Source organism: Belonocnema kinseyi, chromosome 6 (genome assembly GCF_010883055.1).
Source record: "Belonocnema kinseyi isolate 2016_QV_RU_SX_M_011 chromosome 6, B_treatae_v1, whole genome shotgun sequence".
In the NCBI taxonomy this organism is placed as follows: Eukaryota; Metazoa; Arthropoda; class Insecta; order Hymenoptera; family Cynipidae; genus Belonocnema; species Belonocnema kinseyi.
In genome coordinates, this window is record NC_046662.1 from 1,578,001 (window position 1) to 1,595,298 (window position 17,298).

Sequence of the window (17,298 nt, forward strand, 5' to 3'; positions counted from 1 at the left end):
TTTCATTTTGTGTGGAATGGTATGATCTAGAAAAAATGTAGGTAAACTAGAAATCTAAGTGTCACATGTCCTTACATTTTTTTCGGTATATTTTTAAAATTTTAAAGCTTTAATAGTCAATAATAAGTACTCCTGTAATTTTTAATATAAACACTGTTCTGTAAATTTCCAAATGACATGAATGTTAATACTGACAATAAACATTAACAATCAGTCAAATCCAGTTTTCATAAATGAAAGTTATGTTAGTGTTTATTTTTTCAACAAATAGAATAAAATTGGGGTGTAGCGTTTGCATTTCTAATGGACTATTTCTAATCTACAATAAAAAACACTACATTATTATTATTATTATATAATTGTAGACAATAATTTATCAAGTTATAAGTCTTTTACATTCTCTTATCGACTACCCTTCTTAATACTTACTTATCTATGACATTATAATAACACAGCAGCTGGCAGTAATTCGAAAAGCTAAAAAATAAATTATATCTACAATCCTTTTGATGATTCACACTAAATATATCTTTCAATTAAAATACTCTTTTATGAAAATATAATGTGTAATCATTCGCAGAATCCTATCTATAAATAATAACTAGATTGAAATCCGGAATTTAAAATAGGAAGCTACGAAAATCAATACTCGGAAAAAGTTGAGTAAGATTCTAGGATGCAAATCACTTAGTTCACAGCGTTGTTTCGGACGTCAAAGGCGCTTCTGATAGTGCACAACATCACGGCTAATACCTTTTTTTTTGTCGACGAGAACAAAAAATTAATGATTGATTTTATTGTTAATTAATATCAATGCATATTTTCTATATCCTTAAGTGGGACATAAAAGAAGCCAATACTGAGGCAAGGAAAATCCAGTGGGGCTTACCAAAATAAAATTGTACAATTTACATTAAAATATAATAATAATACATTAAGAACAAAAATATATTATTATAAATCATAAGAAATCTATTTATATTTATTTTTTAATTAAACTTCATATCAAAGTGTTCAACATTTTGCTTAAAAACATAACTTTTTATTTCCCATATTTTAAATAACGTAAAACTTTTTAATTTTCAATAAAAATAATTCTTTTCCAGAATTTTTTGCATTTGAACTAATAAAAACGGAGCTGCATGTTGTTTTACATTTTTTCAAATTTTAAATTGCTTAAATAAATTTTCAGAATTTCTAAACATCGTTTTAAATTATTCGAATTTTTTCTAAAAATTGTCTTCCATTTTTTTTAAATCCTGCCAAATTGAAAAAATTTGCTACAAATCTTCCAGATTAAGTTTTTATAATTTGGTACATATGTCGAAATCTTTTTAAATATTTTTTCAACTTACTTAATATTTTTTACAAGAAATTTGAAATTTTTTAACTGATTCCGAATCGTCTTGCAAAATCAATTATTATTCACTTTTGAAATGTTAAAAGTACAATTATATATTAAAAATTATTTATTTATGTATCTTTACAGCTTATAAATTTTAATTGTTTAAATCTTTAAAACTGCATTTTAAAATTCTTTAAATTAAAATATATGCTTTTAAAAATTAGATAGAATTTAGTGAATTTGGAAGAATTCAAGTACATTACAAAAATTCAAGAGAATTCCCAAGAATGAAAAGCAATTAAAAGTGAATTCCAAGAAAAATTTCAAATCCTTCCAAATCTTTGAAATCCTACTAATTTCTAATTCAAGAAGTGACTAATGATTGAAAAACAATTCAATATAAATTCAAAAGAATTTAAATAAATTAGAACAATTTCAAGAATCAAAAAATTTTTGATTGATGACAATCAATTTTGAGTAAATTTAGATAAATTAAAAAAATTAGAAGAATTAGATGAAATTCATAAAAAATTCAAGGTGAATTAAAAAAAAATCAAGTGAATTTAAAACAATTTCAAAATAATAAAAAACTTAATTGAATTCAGTAACTTTAAATTATTAGAAAAATTCAAGAGAATTCAAAGAATTTTAAGAAATTCCTGAGAATTAAAAAAAACCAAGAGAATTCCAAAGAATTTAAAAAAATTAAAAGTGAATTCCAAGAAAAATTTCAAATCCTTTCAAATCTTACAATTTTAAGAATCGGAAAAATTTGATTGACTACTATAAATTTTCAGTGGATTTAAAATTTATCTAAATCTCCTGAAAATTCTATGCAATCTTTTAAAATACCCTCAAATATTTAAGTCTCTGAAATCCTTCAAATTACTGAAATAAATAAAAAAATTCTTTGCGATCTTTTAAAATTTCCAAAAATATTTCGAATCTTTTGAAATCCGTTGATTAAGCCCTAATTAAGCGATTAGAGAGATCGAAAGAACAATTTTTTTCAGAAATATACGCTATTTCAAGCTATGTCAAGTGGGTATTTTTCAAGTTGAAAAAGGCGTGGCATCTTTACATGATATCAGGTAAACTGTTTTCGAGTTGGAAAACGCGTGGAATTATTATTTGAGGTAGGATGAGCGTTTCCTGAGTTGGAAAAGGCGCCGCACAGTTTTTTAAGGCGAGATGGTCGTTTATCAAATTAAAAAAGGCGTGGCATGATTATTTGGTACCAGATAGGCTTTTTTCAAGCTGGAAAAGGCGTGTAATGATTCATTAATATTAAGTGGGCGTTTTTTAAGTTGGAAAAGGCGTGGTATGATTATTTTATACCAGATATACTTTTTTCGAGTTAGAGAAGGCGTGTCATGATTACTTGATATTAATTGGGCATTTTTTAAGTTGGAAAAAGCGTGGCATGATTACTTGATATTAAGTGGGCGTTTTTCAAGCTGAAAAAGGAGTGGCATAATTTTTGTAAGTAAAGCAAGCGTTTTCACGTTGAAAAGGGAGTGAAATGATTATTATTGGAGGTGAGATGGATATTTTCGCGAAGGAAAAGGGGTAGCATGATTACTTGATATCAAGTGGGCGTTTTTTAAGTTGGAAAAGGCGTGACATAATTATTTGATACCAGATAGGCTTTTTTCGAGTTGGAAAAGGCGTGTATTAATTAATAGACATTAAGTGGGCGTTTGTTTAATTGGAAAAGGCGTGGCATGATTGATTGATATTAAGTGGGCGTTTTTCAAGCTGAAAAAGGCGTGCCATAATTTTTTTAAGTAAGGCAGGCGTTTTCAAGTTGGAAAGGAAGTGAAATGATTATTATTGGAGGTGAGATGGACATTTTTCGCGAAGGAAAAGGCGTAGAATGATTACTTGATATCAAGTGGGCGTTTTTTAAGTTGGAAAAGGCGTGACATAATTATTTGATACCAGATAGGCTTTTTTCGAGTTGGAAAAGGCGTGTATTAATTAATTGACATTAAGTGGGCGTTTGTTTAATTGGAAAAGGCGTGGCATGATTGATTGATATTAAGTGGGCGTTTTTCAAGCTGAAAAAGGAGTGGCATAATTTTTGTAAGTAAAGCAAGCGTTTTTACGTTGAAAAGGGAGTGAAATGATTATTATTGGAGGTGAGATGGACATTTTTCGCGAAGGAAAAGGCGTAGAATGATTACTTGATATCAAGTGGGCGTTTTTTAAGTTGAAAAAGGCGTGTATTAATTAATTGACATTAAGTGAGCGTTTTTTTAATTGGAAAAGGCGTGGCAAGATTATTTGATACCAGATAGGCCAGATGTTACATTTTTTATACGAGTAATTGAAAGAAATCTCTATTATTATCAGAGGTAGTTACTACCGATCAGTGTAGATGTCTTTCCACAATCTGTGAAAATATAAATCAACACTATCCACCCAGTTAACTATTCAAATAACAGAAAATTTCCTTAAAAGAAGACTATAAAAGTTGTGCGGAAAGATTTGAAATACAAAAAAAAATGGCGAAGTTTGCAGCGGTCCCTTCGCAAATTTTAAAGAATATTTTATATTATTGACTAAATGCATAAGTTGTCAAAAGAAAAATAATTAGTAGAATTAAATTCAAAAGAACTTGAAGAATACTAGAAAATGTTAACTTTTATGATTTATGTTTGAATATCAAAGATACTTAAGGATAATTATTATTGTCCCACTATTAGACATACTTTTTACGATGTCCCAGTAATGGTCGGTTTACCTTATAAGCTTCTCTGCGTCTCTTTCTCTCTCTCTCTCTTTATTATTTTCATCGGATCGTCTGTGACATGTGCAGTGGCGTGAGCATCAGGTCGAAGACTGCGTCTTTTAAATTGGCACCTCGTAAGTTCGCTTCATGCAAATCTGACCCTGACAAGTCGCAGCTCTGAAATAAATAAAAATAAAGCATGCACCACCAATAAGCTAGGTTATTGACTTCTTTATATTATTTAAAAATTTTTAATAAATCTGTGTATTAGAGTTTTATTTTCTGTTTACTTGGAGATCGGCTCCGGCGAGACATGCAGATCTGAGGTCACAATTTTTGAGAATTGCATTCTTGAGTGTGGCTACTCGTAGATTGACAGCCGCCATATTGCTTCCCTCCAAATTGGCGCCCTTGAGATTGACGCCCTCCATTATGGCAGATAATCCGCCGGGATCCTCGAAGTTGCAGGAATGCAGATTTGCCGCCTCCAAATTGGCGCAGAGCATCTTGACACAAACCAAATGCGCCCCCTCGAGATTCGCACTAGATAAATCAGCTCGCTCCAAACAGCAGCCAGACAAGTTCGCTCCTTCCAAGCTGCAACCGTGCAAATTCGCATACTAGAAAATATTAATATTACTATTACTATTAGACTACATTTTTTTATATTAGTTATATTTTTTTAGAAAATTATCATTCATACAGAGGGTCATTGTCAAAACAACAAGTCTATTCCCTAACAGCTACACGACACAAAACTGTAATGCTATTAGAATCCAGAGAGCTGTCTACATAATTAAATAAGATTGATGGGCGTTTCTCGAGATGAAAAGGGCGTGTCGTAATTGATAAAGGTAGAATAGGCATTTTCGATTTGAAAAAGGCGTGGCGTTATTACTTGATGACAAGTGTGTATTTTTCCAGTTGAAAAAGGCGTGGCATCATTTTTTGATATCAGGTAAGCTTTTTTCGAGTTGGAAAAGGTGTCTCACAGTTTTTTAAGGCGAGATAGGCGTTTATCAAATTAAAAAAGGCGTGGCATCATTACTTGATATCAGGTAAGCTTTTTTCGAGTTGCAAAAGGCGTGGAATTATTATTTGAGGTAGGATGAGCGTTTCCTGAGTTGGAAAAGGCGTCGCACAGTTTTTTAAGGCGAGATGGGCGTTTATCAAATTAAAAAAGGCGTGGCATGATTATTGGATACCAGATAGACTTTTTTCGAGCTGGAAAAGGCGTGTCATGATTAAGTAATATTAAATAGGCGTTTTTTAAGTTGGAAAAGGCGTGGCATGATTATTTTATACCAGATATACTTTTTTCGAGTTAGAGAAGCCGTCTCACGATTACTTGATATTAAGTGGGCGTTTTTTAAGTTGGAAAAGGCGTGGCATGATTATTTGATACCAGATAGGCTTTTTTCGAACTGGAAAAGGCGTGTCATGATTAATCAATATTAAGTGGGCGTTTTTCAAGTTGGAAAAGGCGTGGCATGATTATTTTATACCAGATATACTTTTTTCTGGTTAGAGAAGGCGTGTCATGGTTACTTGATACTAAGTGGGTGTTTTTTTTTTGTTGTAAAAGGCGTGGCATGTTTATTTGATACCAGATAGGAATTTATCAAGTTTTAGAAGACGTGGAATGATTATTTGAGGGTGTAATGATCGTTTTTGAGTGGAAAGTAAATTTTTCAGTAGAGAATTAACCTTTTCAATTGAAAATCCAACTATTAGATTGGAAATTCTATTAACAATTCAAATATTTGGTGAAAAATTCATGGGTTTTGTTAAAAATGATCCTTTGTGATAGAAAATTAATCTTTTTGGTTGAAAACTCATTTCTTCGGTTGAAAATTAGTTTTTTATTCAGAATTAATTTTGTTAACTAAATTTATTGACAAAATTTTTGTCTGTTAGGCATTCAAGCGTTATGGTTGAAAATTGATTAGTTTAGATAAAATATTCTATTTCTTGTTGAACATTTAACTTTTTTAATAGAAAATTTCTATATGATTGAAATTTTTTTTAATACAAAATTGTATTGTATTGGGCTGTAAAAGGCGTGGCATTTGAACTAACGACGATTCGTACTAATTCTTCATTTATCTACCCATTTTTCTTTATTGAATATAGTTATATTTTTCAATATCTCATTATAAATAATATAACTGCCGATAATAAAGAGATGGCAAAATATAAAATCCACTTTACCTTAAAATTAATATTTCTCAGGTCCAGTCTGGAAAGATCGGCTCCAACTAAATTAACGCCTTGAAATCGTAATTCGGAAGAAATAGGTGTGCACATTATAGCTTTCAGGACATCATGTCGAGTAAGAGACGCTGTTCCCTTTTCCCGCTTTTCTTCATCAATTGCCATTTCTTCCAAAATACTGACTGCTCCTTCGATTCCATAAAAGCGAGCCTCTTCCAAAACTCCTAGACAGTTCGGAAATATTACAACGTTTTTCAATAAGTCCTTAAGACCATGCACCACAACGGCCGAATCTCGGAATGGCCGGAGTGAGGCATTGACCAATCACAAACGTTCCGCGGAAAGTGTCATTCTCGGGCCAAACTCAGCCGAAGTGTTCAAAATTTTTAATTTCGCGCCAAAAGGCGTTCCGTTCATTTCCAAAGTTGTCAGACACATGAACCGAAATGACCGGAACACCAATCACAGAGCACCTTTCACAGGAAGGCACTTTTTCGTCTTGCCGAAGATGCTCTGTGATTGCTGTTCCGGTCATTCCAAGTCACGGTCATTCCGGTTCATTTGTTTGACAACTTTGAAAATAAACGGAACGCCTTTTGGCGCGAACTTAAAAATTTCGAACACTTCGGCTGAGTTCGGCTTAGTTCGACGTGAGAATGAAACTATTTCAGCGAAACGTTTCTGATTGGTCAACGCCTCACATTCCGGCCATTCCAAGATCCAGCCAATCTGGTGTATGGACTGGAGGGCTAAAGGCTTGCTCGAAAAACAAAAGAATAAATTCTTCATTTACCCGCTATCAATTTAAATTTCACTTAAATAACTTCATAACCAACAAAAAAATTACAGAAAAAGTTAAATCACTCTAGACAATATTTCATTATGTACTGGTGAGAACAAGCGTTGATGGAAATTGAAAAAATCTATAAATAGTGTAAAAGAGCACGAAAAGTGCTCCTAAAATATTTTAAAGAGATTCCAGTTGTAACTGTGTTAAATGGCGGAAAATAATGTGTAGTGCGCACACTCCGAGCTGACGCAACTGCTAGTCACATTTTATCTTTTGTGAGAAATGAACCGTTCAAACACAAACCGGCTCTCAGCGAAGAAGTTCAAGAATACATCAAGCCAGTTTTCGAAAAATTGACCAATGAGGACTTATTGAAACGTTGTTTAGGAAAAAATATTCAAAACAACAATGAGTGTTTCAATAAAACACTTTGGGCAACCGTACCGAAACATGCGTTTGTTGGTAAAGAAGTAACGGAATTAGCCGTCCAAATATCATTGGCTATCTTCAACGAAGGCCGCATTTCTCTGTTGAAGATGATGCAAGTTATGGGATGCACCATCGACCGTACTGCATATGAATATGTGCAAAAAAAAGATGACGAAAGAATTGCTATGGCAGAAAAAACCAGTAACGCGGCATCGTAAGAGGGTCGGTTTGGCGAAAAAGAGGTCCAACAACAGGAGGAGGAACCTTACAAAAACTGTAACATTTTGTTATATGGTCCAGGGATAGCTGATTAATTGATTGTGCATGATAAAACTTAATTTTTGTTTAAATACTTACAACATATAATGTCGAAAAACTCTAAACGCGTTTTTCTCGAAATGAATTTTTTTCAAATGGCCGACAGTTAATCTTCGGAACTACTGAACCGATTTTGATGAACCTTGTCGCGTTTTGTTTATTCAGGTGTATTCTATAGGAATTTACAGCTGATTTATTGAGTTTTTTTCAAACTTCGGCCATTTTTTTTTCAATTTTCTTATAAATGTGGTAAATTCCTACGTAAGGAACCTTCCTTTTCAAGAAACCGTTTGGTTTTTTTGTTTCAGACTTGCCGTTCCTGAGATTAACTGTCGGCCATGCAACAACTTTTTTTTAGGCTTCACTTTGGCGCTTCCTAGACATCATTTAAAAATTTAAGAAAAAAAGTTTTTTGATGTTAAAACATGCATAAATATAATAAAAAAAGTTTGATATCTTTATCTTATAAAAGAGCTGAGAAAAAAATTCTTGAAAATACAGGTTTTTTTGACCTTCTAATTAGGATTTGTACCTTAAGCAACCAAGTGAACTACTCGAACAACGAAATACAACACCTCAAGAATTGGACTCAATTGATAAAGAGAGTGATGCTAGATTTTCAGCATCGAATCGAATGCCTACTTCAATTAATAATTCAAAAATAATATACATGCCTCGAAGAAACATCACAAATAGAGATATTCTAAGAAAATACAAAAAAAATGTAAATTTTGCAGCCATATCTGAGGTTAAAGTTAATGTGAAGACGAATAAATAATGCCTGAATTTAAAACTTTCTGAGTTGATCTATAAAATTTAAGGAGAGTAAATTAAATATCTCTGTAATTATTTATTAAATTTTTCTTCAATGCTTCATGCAAGCGTAATTAGTTAATATTTTCTTCGCTGAACGAACCTTTGGAGTTAAGATTGAGATCAAGAATTAATTGACCGTGCCTTAAGTAATTTAATAAAGGCTCAAAGTAGATGGGACTTCTATCGATCAGGAAGGCTCCACTCTGGTCCCGTTTACTAGGTGGTAACCTCCACTCGCATTCTTCTCTGTCGGTGAACATTCTATTTAAAATATAGAGCTCTAGTATGCATCAAAAATTGTAAACGCTTCAAAAGTATAATACACAGTTGGGCAAAATCAAATCCGATTAGCGATTCAAGAATGAAAACAGCAACAACAAACATTTTATTGGGAATAAATTCTATTTATATGACATTGCATTAGATTTAAAATTTAAGACATTCAAAAGGAAAATTTTCTAAAATTTTAAAAAGTAAAACTTTTCTATGATCGATTTTTAAATTAATTAAAAATGAACATAAAGTTCATTTATTTCGGTCTGACGGTCAATTCAGATAAATAAAAAGACAGGGAAAATCCGAGTCAAATTTTGTAAATTGTTAAATTTGAAGAAAAAAACCAGCAATTTGCAATATGCGACATTTTGACCAATCTCTCGGTCATCTTAGGGCAAATTATACCTAAAAAATAATTATACAGAAATTAACACATTTAAAAATACATGGCATACCAAAAAAAACCCAAGTACAAAAAAAAATTTTTGGTTAGCTTTTTATGCTAATTTTTGTATAATTATTTATTTATTAGTTATAATTTGTCGGAAGATGATATACAAATTTTGCGAAATGTAGTAAATTGCAATACGCTTTTTTCCAATTTAACAATTAAAGAAATTTTACTCGGATTTTCCCTGTCTTTTTATTTATGTAAATTAACTGTAAGACGGAAATAAATCAACTTTATTCCATACTCGACCGAAATGGCCACCTTTTATCCCTGAAAATAGGGGCAAAAGTAGCATATATTTCCCGCAAACCGAATTTGCGGGGCGAAAGTAAAATTAGCGGGGCCAAAGTGAAATCAGCGGGGCGAAAGTGAAATTTTCAGGGCGAAAGTAAAATCAGCTGGGTGAAAGTAAAATTAGCGGGTCGAAAGTAAAATCAGCGGGGAGAAATTAAAATTTGCGAGGCGAAAATAAAATTTGCGGGGCGAACGTAAAATTTAAAGGCGGAAAATAAAATTAGTAGGGCTAAAGTTAAATAAGTGGGGTGAAAGTAAAATTAGCAGGGCGAAAGTAACATTTTTGAGGCGAAAGTAAAATTTTGGAGTAGAAAATAAAATTAGCGGGGCGAAGGTAAAATCAGAGTGGCGAAAATAAAATTAGCGTGGCGAAAGTAAAATCAGCGGGGAGAAAGTAAAATTTGCGGGGCGAGCGTAAAATTTAAGGGAGGAAAATAAAATTAGTAGGGCTAAAGTCAAATAAGTGGAGCGAAAGTAAAATTAGCAGGGCGAAAGTAAAATTTTTGAGCCGAAAGTAATTAGCGGGGCGAAAGTAAAATCAGCGAGGCATATGTAAACTTTGCGAAGCGAAAATAACATTTGCGGGGCTAAAATAAAATTAGCCGGGCGAAAATAGAATAAGCGGGGCGAAAGTAAAATCAGCGGGGCGAAAGTAAAATTTTCGGGGCAAAAGTAAAATTTGCGAGGCGAAAATAAAATTAGCCGGGCGAACGTCAAATTTGAGGGGCGAAAATAAAATTAGTAGGGCGAAAATAAAATATGTGGGGCGAAAGTGAATCGCCAAATTCAATTGCCTTATTTTACTTAAGAAATACTACTTTTAAATAACTTTTAAATGCGGAGCGGCACACCGTTTTAAAAATTAGACACTTTTCAACTGCACAGTTTTTAATTAAATGCAGTCAAACTGCCAAATTAAACATTTTAAACTTTTATAAATTATATAATTCAAAGATTTAGATCAATTTCCAGAAATATAAATTTACATTAACATTTTAAATACTCTGAATTAAAAAATCAATCAATGAATTAAAAATTTTTTTAAATTGTACAATTCAAGAAATTTAAAAATTTTAATTCCAGCTCAGATTGTTTAAAAATTGAAAAATCCCTATTTAAATCCACAATTTTAATTCTTTTCGAAAAATTCCTTGTTCAAATCCATAATTTTAATTCTTTTAGAAAATTCTCATTTTCAACCAATTGTAAAAATTAGATTTTTTGTTGTAAAATTCCCTGTTCCAATTCAAAGTTGTAATTTTTTTCGAAAATATCCCGTTTCAACTTAGAATTATAATTAATTCTTTTTAGAAATTCCCTGTTCCAGCTCGGAATTTATTTAAATTTTTAAATTCCCATTTCCAAGACAATTTATAATTAGAAATAGAATTCTTTGGAAAAATTTCCTGTTCCAATTCGGAATTTTGTTATGGATAAATTCAAGTTCCAACTATAAATTTGTAAAAAATTAAAAGTTCCCTGTTCAAATTAAAAGTTGAATTATTTTTAGTTTAAATAGTTTAAAAATTCTTCGAAATTTTATTTAAAAATCTTGCAACATCTACATGCTGTTTTATATTTTTTTGTAATTAATTTTTTTTTCTAATTCTGCCAAATTAAAGAAATTTTTTAAAAATCATCCAGATTCATTTTTGAAAATATTGTAAATCGTGATAAATCTTCTTAAATATTAATTAAAAAATAGTTCATTATTATTTATTATATATATTATGTATATTATTATGCATTATTTTTTTTGTTTATATATTTTAAACGAAAAATTACTTTTTTACCATTAAGAATACCTTTTTTAAAAATTACTTGCATTTTCAACAAAATAAATAAATTTTCATCCTAAAAAGATAAATTCTCAACAAAAAAATGTAAAAGTTGATATTAAAAGCAAAAAACATGAAATTAAAAAAAAAATTAATTCAACAAAGCAGAAAGACTAATTTTCAACCAAACAGTTGTGTTTTAAACAAGAAGTAAATTTCCTATAAATATACTTGAATTTTCAATCCGAAGACACGAATTTTCAACAAAACAGTAGAATTTTCCACCAAAAGGGATGACTTTTTAACAGAATTATTGAATCTTTAAATAAAAAGTAGCATTTTTATCCCAGAATGATGAAATTTCCACTAAAACAGGTCAATTTTCAAATAAAAAAAGACAAATTTAAAAAAAAGTTGAATTCTTACCTAAAAAAGATTTCTACTAAAATAGATAAATTTTTGAAATAACAACACAAGTTTAAAAAAAAAAAAATAGTTAAAATTGTATCTAAAAAAGATTTTAATTTGACTTTTCAACATTAAAATATGAATTTTAAACAATAAGTAAATTTTCTATCAAATAGTTGAATTTTCAAACAAGAAAGTTCATTTTTATCAAAGAAAGATGAAATTTCTACAACAGATAAATTGCTAAATAAAAAAAAATTAATAAAGTTGAATTTTTGCCTAAAAAAGATTTTATTTTACTTTTCAAAACCAAAATATAAATTTTAAATACGTAAGTTTTAAAAAAATATTGAATTTTTAACCGGAAAGGATGACTTTTTAACAAAAATTATGAATTTCTAATTAAATAGTTGCATTTTTATTTAAGAAAGATGCAGTTTCTACCGAAAAAGATACATTTTGGAAATAAAAACACACATTTTCAACGAAAAAAAATAGTTGAATTTCCATTTAAAAAAAAAAAAACATTTTTATTTGACTTTTCAACATTAAGGTATGAGTTTTAAATAAGAAGTAAATGTTCTGAGAAAATACTTGAATTTTCAACAAAACAGTTGAATTTTTAACCAAGAAGGATTACTTTTTAACAAAACGCTTGCATTTTTAAACAAAAAGTTGCATTTTTATCCAAGAAAGATGCACTTTCTACTGAAATATATACATTTTTTGATCAAAAAAATAATTTTTCAAAAAAAACTGTTCAATTCTCATAAAAAAAGAGTTTAGTTCACTTTTCAACACCAAAATATGAATTTAAACAAATTAATTTTCTACGAAATAGCTTCGAATTTTTAATTCTTTAAGTTTTTAAAAATGGATTTTAAAATTGTTTAAATTAAAAATATATGCTCAAAATTAAAAATCTAAAATGGAAGATTTATAGAGTAAAAGATTTTCGAATTACGCATTCTAAACTAATGATATAAATTAAAAATAACAAAATTAAAATTATTTTTAAAAAAACGGTAGAATAAAAACATTAAATTAAAGTAAAATATTTTATTAACATATTTATAATTTATTTACAATTTCAGATTTAGTATGGTACCATCAAAAGTGGAAGATTGTCACTTCGACAAAATAATTTTAAAATATAAAAAACAGCTTTTTTTGAAAAAGAAATAGGCAATTAAAAAAAAAACGCTTAGAGAAATTAAAATTATATTTTAGTTTTGGCACACTGCCTCAAATAAAACTTTCACAACAGTTCCTTGTTTTTTGTTCACTCAATAATATTATATGATATTTAAAATAACTAGAAGACTCTTATGTTCATAATAAAACTAAATTATAAATTGATAAAAATGTTCAATTTTAGTAGTCAAAATTGTTTTTTTAGAATAAATAAAAAATAACCATTGTTCTATATTTTCATTGGATTATTGACATTTAAATAATAATTTTTAAAACCAATACTTACCACAAACAGTTAATTTTTGCCCAGGATTTTTCTTTTAATATAACGATTTAAATCAAGCAATGATCTTTAAAATTTTTTTTAATTATATTATTTTAAGTAATTTTAATCTAGACTCATTAAAAATTGAAAAATAATTTTTTCAACTTAACAGTTATTAAATTTAAAGTTGAATTATTTATTTATTATTATTTTAATATTGAAAATATTTAAAATTTTATTTCAAAATCTTGAGACATCCAGAAGTGGTTTTAAATTTTTCCAAATTTAAAATAAGTTTTGAATTTTTTTTCAGAACTTTCAAATATATTTCAAAATAAATTGAATTTTTCCTAAAACTTTTAGAAAATCCTGAAAATTAAAAAAAAAAACTTAAAATTTCACTTTATAAATAACAATTGAACGCTTATTATTTTTTTTTAAATATTAGAGTAATTTTAAGAGACATTTAGAAGTTTAAAAAAGATTCGAATTAAATTTAGAACTTGAAATAATTTCAAATACTTACTGCCGAATTAAAAAAAAAATATATAGATTTTTGCAGATTTCAAATCAAAAATTTAGAATTTTTTCAAGAATTGCGAGACTTCAAAAAAATCTAAATATTGCTGAATATTAAATACTTATTCTTTTTCTACATTAAGAAATTTCAAATTAAATAATTTAGACCGAAACAATATTTTAAATTTAATAAAAACCTTTAATTACAACTATATTATTATTAAGTTATTTTTAAGTTGAAAATAGTAAAACGCACCTTTACATTTTTTAATAGCTAAAAAAAGTAAAAAAATAATATATTAATAAATTTATTGATTAAATTTAATATAAAAAATAATATAAAGGAAGATCTAAAACTCTGAATTAAAAATATATTATTGACAAATCATGAAAATTTTTATTTAAATATATTAATTTCAGTTCTTATCAAGACTTTCGAATATTTATTTATATTTAAAGTGGATAAAATAAAACTGTTTTTTATTTAAAAAATTTAACTTCAAATACTTTAATTTTTAATTGTTTAAATCTTCAAAACTGCACTTTAATTATTTTAAAAAACTGTTAAAGTCAAACTGGGGCAAATTTTTCTTCTAAAAATTCGTAAACGTCCCGGTCCGACCGCCACTCTGTTTTTTATTTAAAAAATCTTCGATTTTCAAAACTTCTAGTTTTTTATGCCTTTAAAACTGCATTTTAAAATTCTTTAAATTAAAATATATGCTTTTAAAAATTAAAAATATAAAATGGAACATTTTTGCAGTGAAAGATTTTCAAATTGAGCTTTCTAAACTAAACGATATAATAATTTATAAAAATCACAATTTAACCTAATTATTTAAAAAACGGTTGAAATCAAAGTTCGACAACATTTTTATTCTAAAAATTTTGTAAAATTTCCGGTCAAAAAATAAATTCACTGTCATTTCCCGGTCCCATAAAATTCTTAAATTAAAACTTAAAATATTTTCATTTTGAAATTTCAGAAGAACTTCTAAACATCTTTTAAAACTATTTTATTTATCAAAATAAAAAGTCATTTTCAATTTTCCTAGGAATCTCAAGAAAATGTTTTTTATTCTTTGGAAGCCTTTTATAATTCTTGAAAAGCTTGTACATTTTTTTTCATGAAATCTGCGAAAATCCATATTTTCTTTTAAATTAGGCCGTGGGCTATTTTCACGAAAATATCGGTACGAATAGCCACATTTTTTCCGGAAACGTAGACACTTCATCGAAATTATTTGAAATGATTTCAAATTTTTAATTAATTTTTAATCTTTTCAGACCTTATTTCTCTTCAACTGACTCGAATTTTTTCTAGAAATTATATGTGCTAAATATTTATTATACATAAAAATTAAAATATTTTACTTGTAAATTAAGATTTTTCGAATAAAAAATTTTTAATTGTAACGTTCAAAGTTTAATTTTGAATATTCGATTTAAAATTGTTGATTTTACATGAACAATTAAATTTTTAATTGATTCCGAATTGTTTAAAAAAATATATTATTATTCACTGGTGAATCCTTAATGTACAGTTCAATTTTAACAATAATAATTTATATTTTTTTGGTCAACTAAAAAGATTTTTTTATCCACAAATATCGATTTCAAGCGCTACTAATTTTTTAATTTTTAAGTCTTTAAAACTGCATTTTGAAATTCTTTAAATGAAAAAAATACGCTTAAAAATAAAACTCTTAAATGAAGAATTTTTAAAGTACACGATTTTTTAATTACGCATTGCAAACTAAATAATAGCATAATTGAAAAAAATGAAAAATTCAACTGATTATTTTTAAAAACTGTTGAAATTAAACTTGAAAAGATTTTTTTTTTTTCTAAAAATTTGCAAAATTTCCGGTTTCCCGGTCCAGAGGTTACTCTGAATATTTTTCCTGTACGTGAATAGCGACTAGAAAACCAATTTTGTTTCAAAATTAAATTATGTTGTTAAAATTGTTGTTTGTAATATAATTTTTTCAACTGAAAATTTCACTTGTTGATCATTTATCTTTTAGGTTAAATAGTCGTTTAAAAATGCAAAATTTGGTTAAAAATTGATCCTTTTTGGTAGAAAATTTATCGTTTTGGTTAAAATTTCATTTTTTTAGTTGAAATTTTTTTTTAATTGAAAATTAATTTTTTCAATTAAAAATATAAGTATTCTATTTTTCACCACGTATCTTTTTTTAATAGATATTTAATCTATTTATGTTAAAAATTAATTTATTTAAAAGCAGGATTTTTTTACTGAAAGTGTTCTACCACAAAAAAATAATTCTTAACAAAACATATTAATTCTCAACCAGAAGTTTTATTTTTTAAAGGAATTTTTTAACCTAATTGTTGAATTTTTAATCATATCGGCTAATTTTCTACAAGAAAAATTGAAGCAGAATAGGAATTTTCTACGAAAAATATTAATTTTTAATCGAAATTTTCAAACAAAAAGGTTAATTTTCTGCAAAAAAACAAAAGAAATAAATTTTCTAAGATATAGAAATTATCAATCAAAGAAAAAAATTCAATTTCACCCAAAAAAATTAATTTTCAATTGAGTTCTTTAATTTTTGAGACAAAAAGATTAATTTTCTACTGAATAAGACAACTTTTGATTAAGAAATAGAATAGTTTAATTTTAAGATGAAGAAATAAGTTTTCAACCGAAAAGATTAAATGCCTTTTAGAAAAAAATATATTAAAATTTCTATATGAAAAAAAAAAATAAATTCTGAATAAAAAAACTTATTTTCAACTAAAGAAATAAATTTTCAACCAAAAAAATTCGCTTTCTATAAAAAAAAACAATAATTTTGAGCAAAATACGTACATAGATCAATTTTCAACCAAAGAAGTTAATTTTCTACCAAAAAAAAGGCTAATTTTTGACAAAACATATTAATTTTCAACCAAATGTTTTATTTTTTAAAGAAATTTTTTAAACAAATACTTAAATTCTTAATCAAATAGGTTAATTTTTGACAACAAAAATGAAGCAGAATAGGAATTTTTTACACAGAAAAAATATTTCAACAAAAAATAGAATAGTTGAATTTTTAGTTAGAGAAATAATTTTTTTTTAACAAATAAAATCAATTTTCAACCAAATAAAAAACTTTTCAACCAAAAAGATTAAATATCCATCAGAAAAAAATGTTTACAACAAATTTAGTTAGATTTTTAGGTAAAAAAATTAATTTTTACCATAAGAAATTAATTTTGATTATAATTCTTGAGTCAAAAGGTTAATTTTTGACTGAAGAAGACAAATTTTTCAACAATATGGGAATTTTCTACTAAAAAATATAAATTTTGATTATGAAATAAAATAGTTTCATTTTGATGTAAAAAATAAGTTTTCAACTAAAAAAATAAAATGTGCATAAGAAAAAAAAATTGAAAAAAATTAATTCTGAATAAAAAACTGTACTTTCAATAAAAGAAATGAATTTTTGTAC

General features: G+C 27.4%; 1 protein-coding gene across 4 annotated transcripts in view; it reads right to left on the reverse strand.

The window, feature by feature from the left end:
* Positions 1 to 339: 339 nt before the first annotated feature.
* Positions 340 to 17,298, reverse strand: part of LOC117175129 (BTB/POZ domain-containing protein KCTD9) — a 27,338-nt gene continuing 10,379 nt past the window's right edge. For 2 of the 4 annotated variants that reach the window (XM_033364705.1, XM_033364707.1), the window contains exons 3-7: positions 8,747 to 8,907; positions 6,291 to 6,517; positions 4,370 to 4,699; positions 4,092 to 4,256; positions 340 to 753 (exon numbers count right to left, since the gene is read on the reverse strand). In XM_033364705.1, the coding sequence (XP_033220596.1) occupies positions 4,140 to 4,256; positions 4,370 to 4,699; positions 6,291 to 6,517; positions 8,747 to 8,907 (835 nt within the window). In that variant the 3' untranslated portion in view covers positions 340 to 753; positions 4,092 to 4,139. The remainder of the gene's footprint in view (positions 754 to 4,091; positions 4,257 to 4,369; positions 4,700 to 6,290; positions 6,518 to 8,746; positions 8,908 to 17,298) is intronic. The other 2 variants (XM_033364706.1, XM_033364708.1) reach the window with 2 other exon arrangements.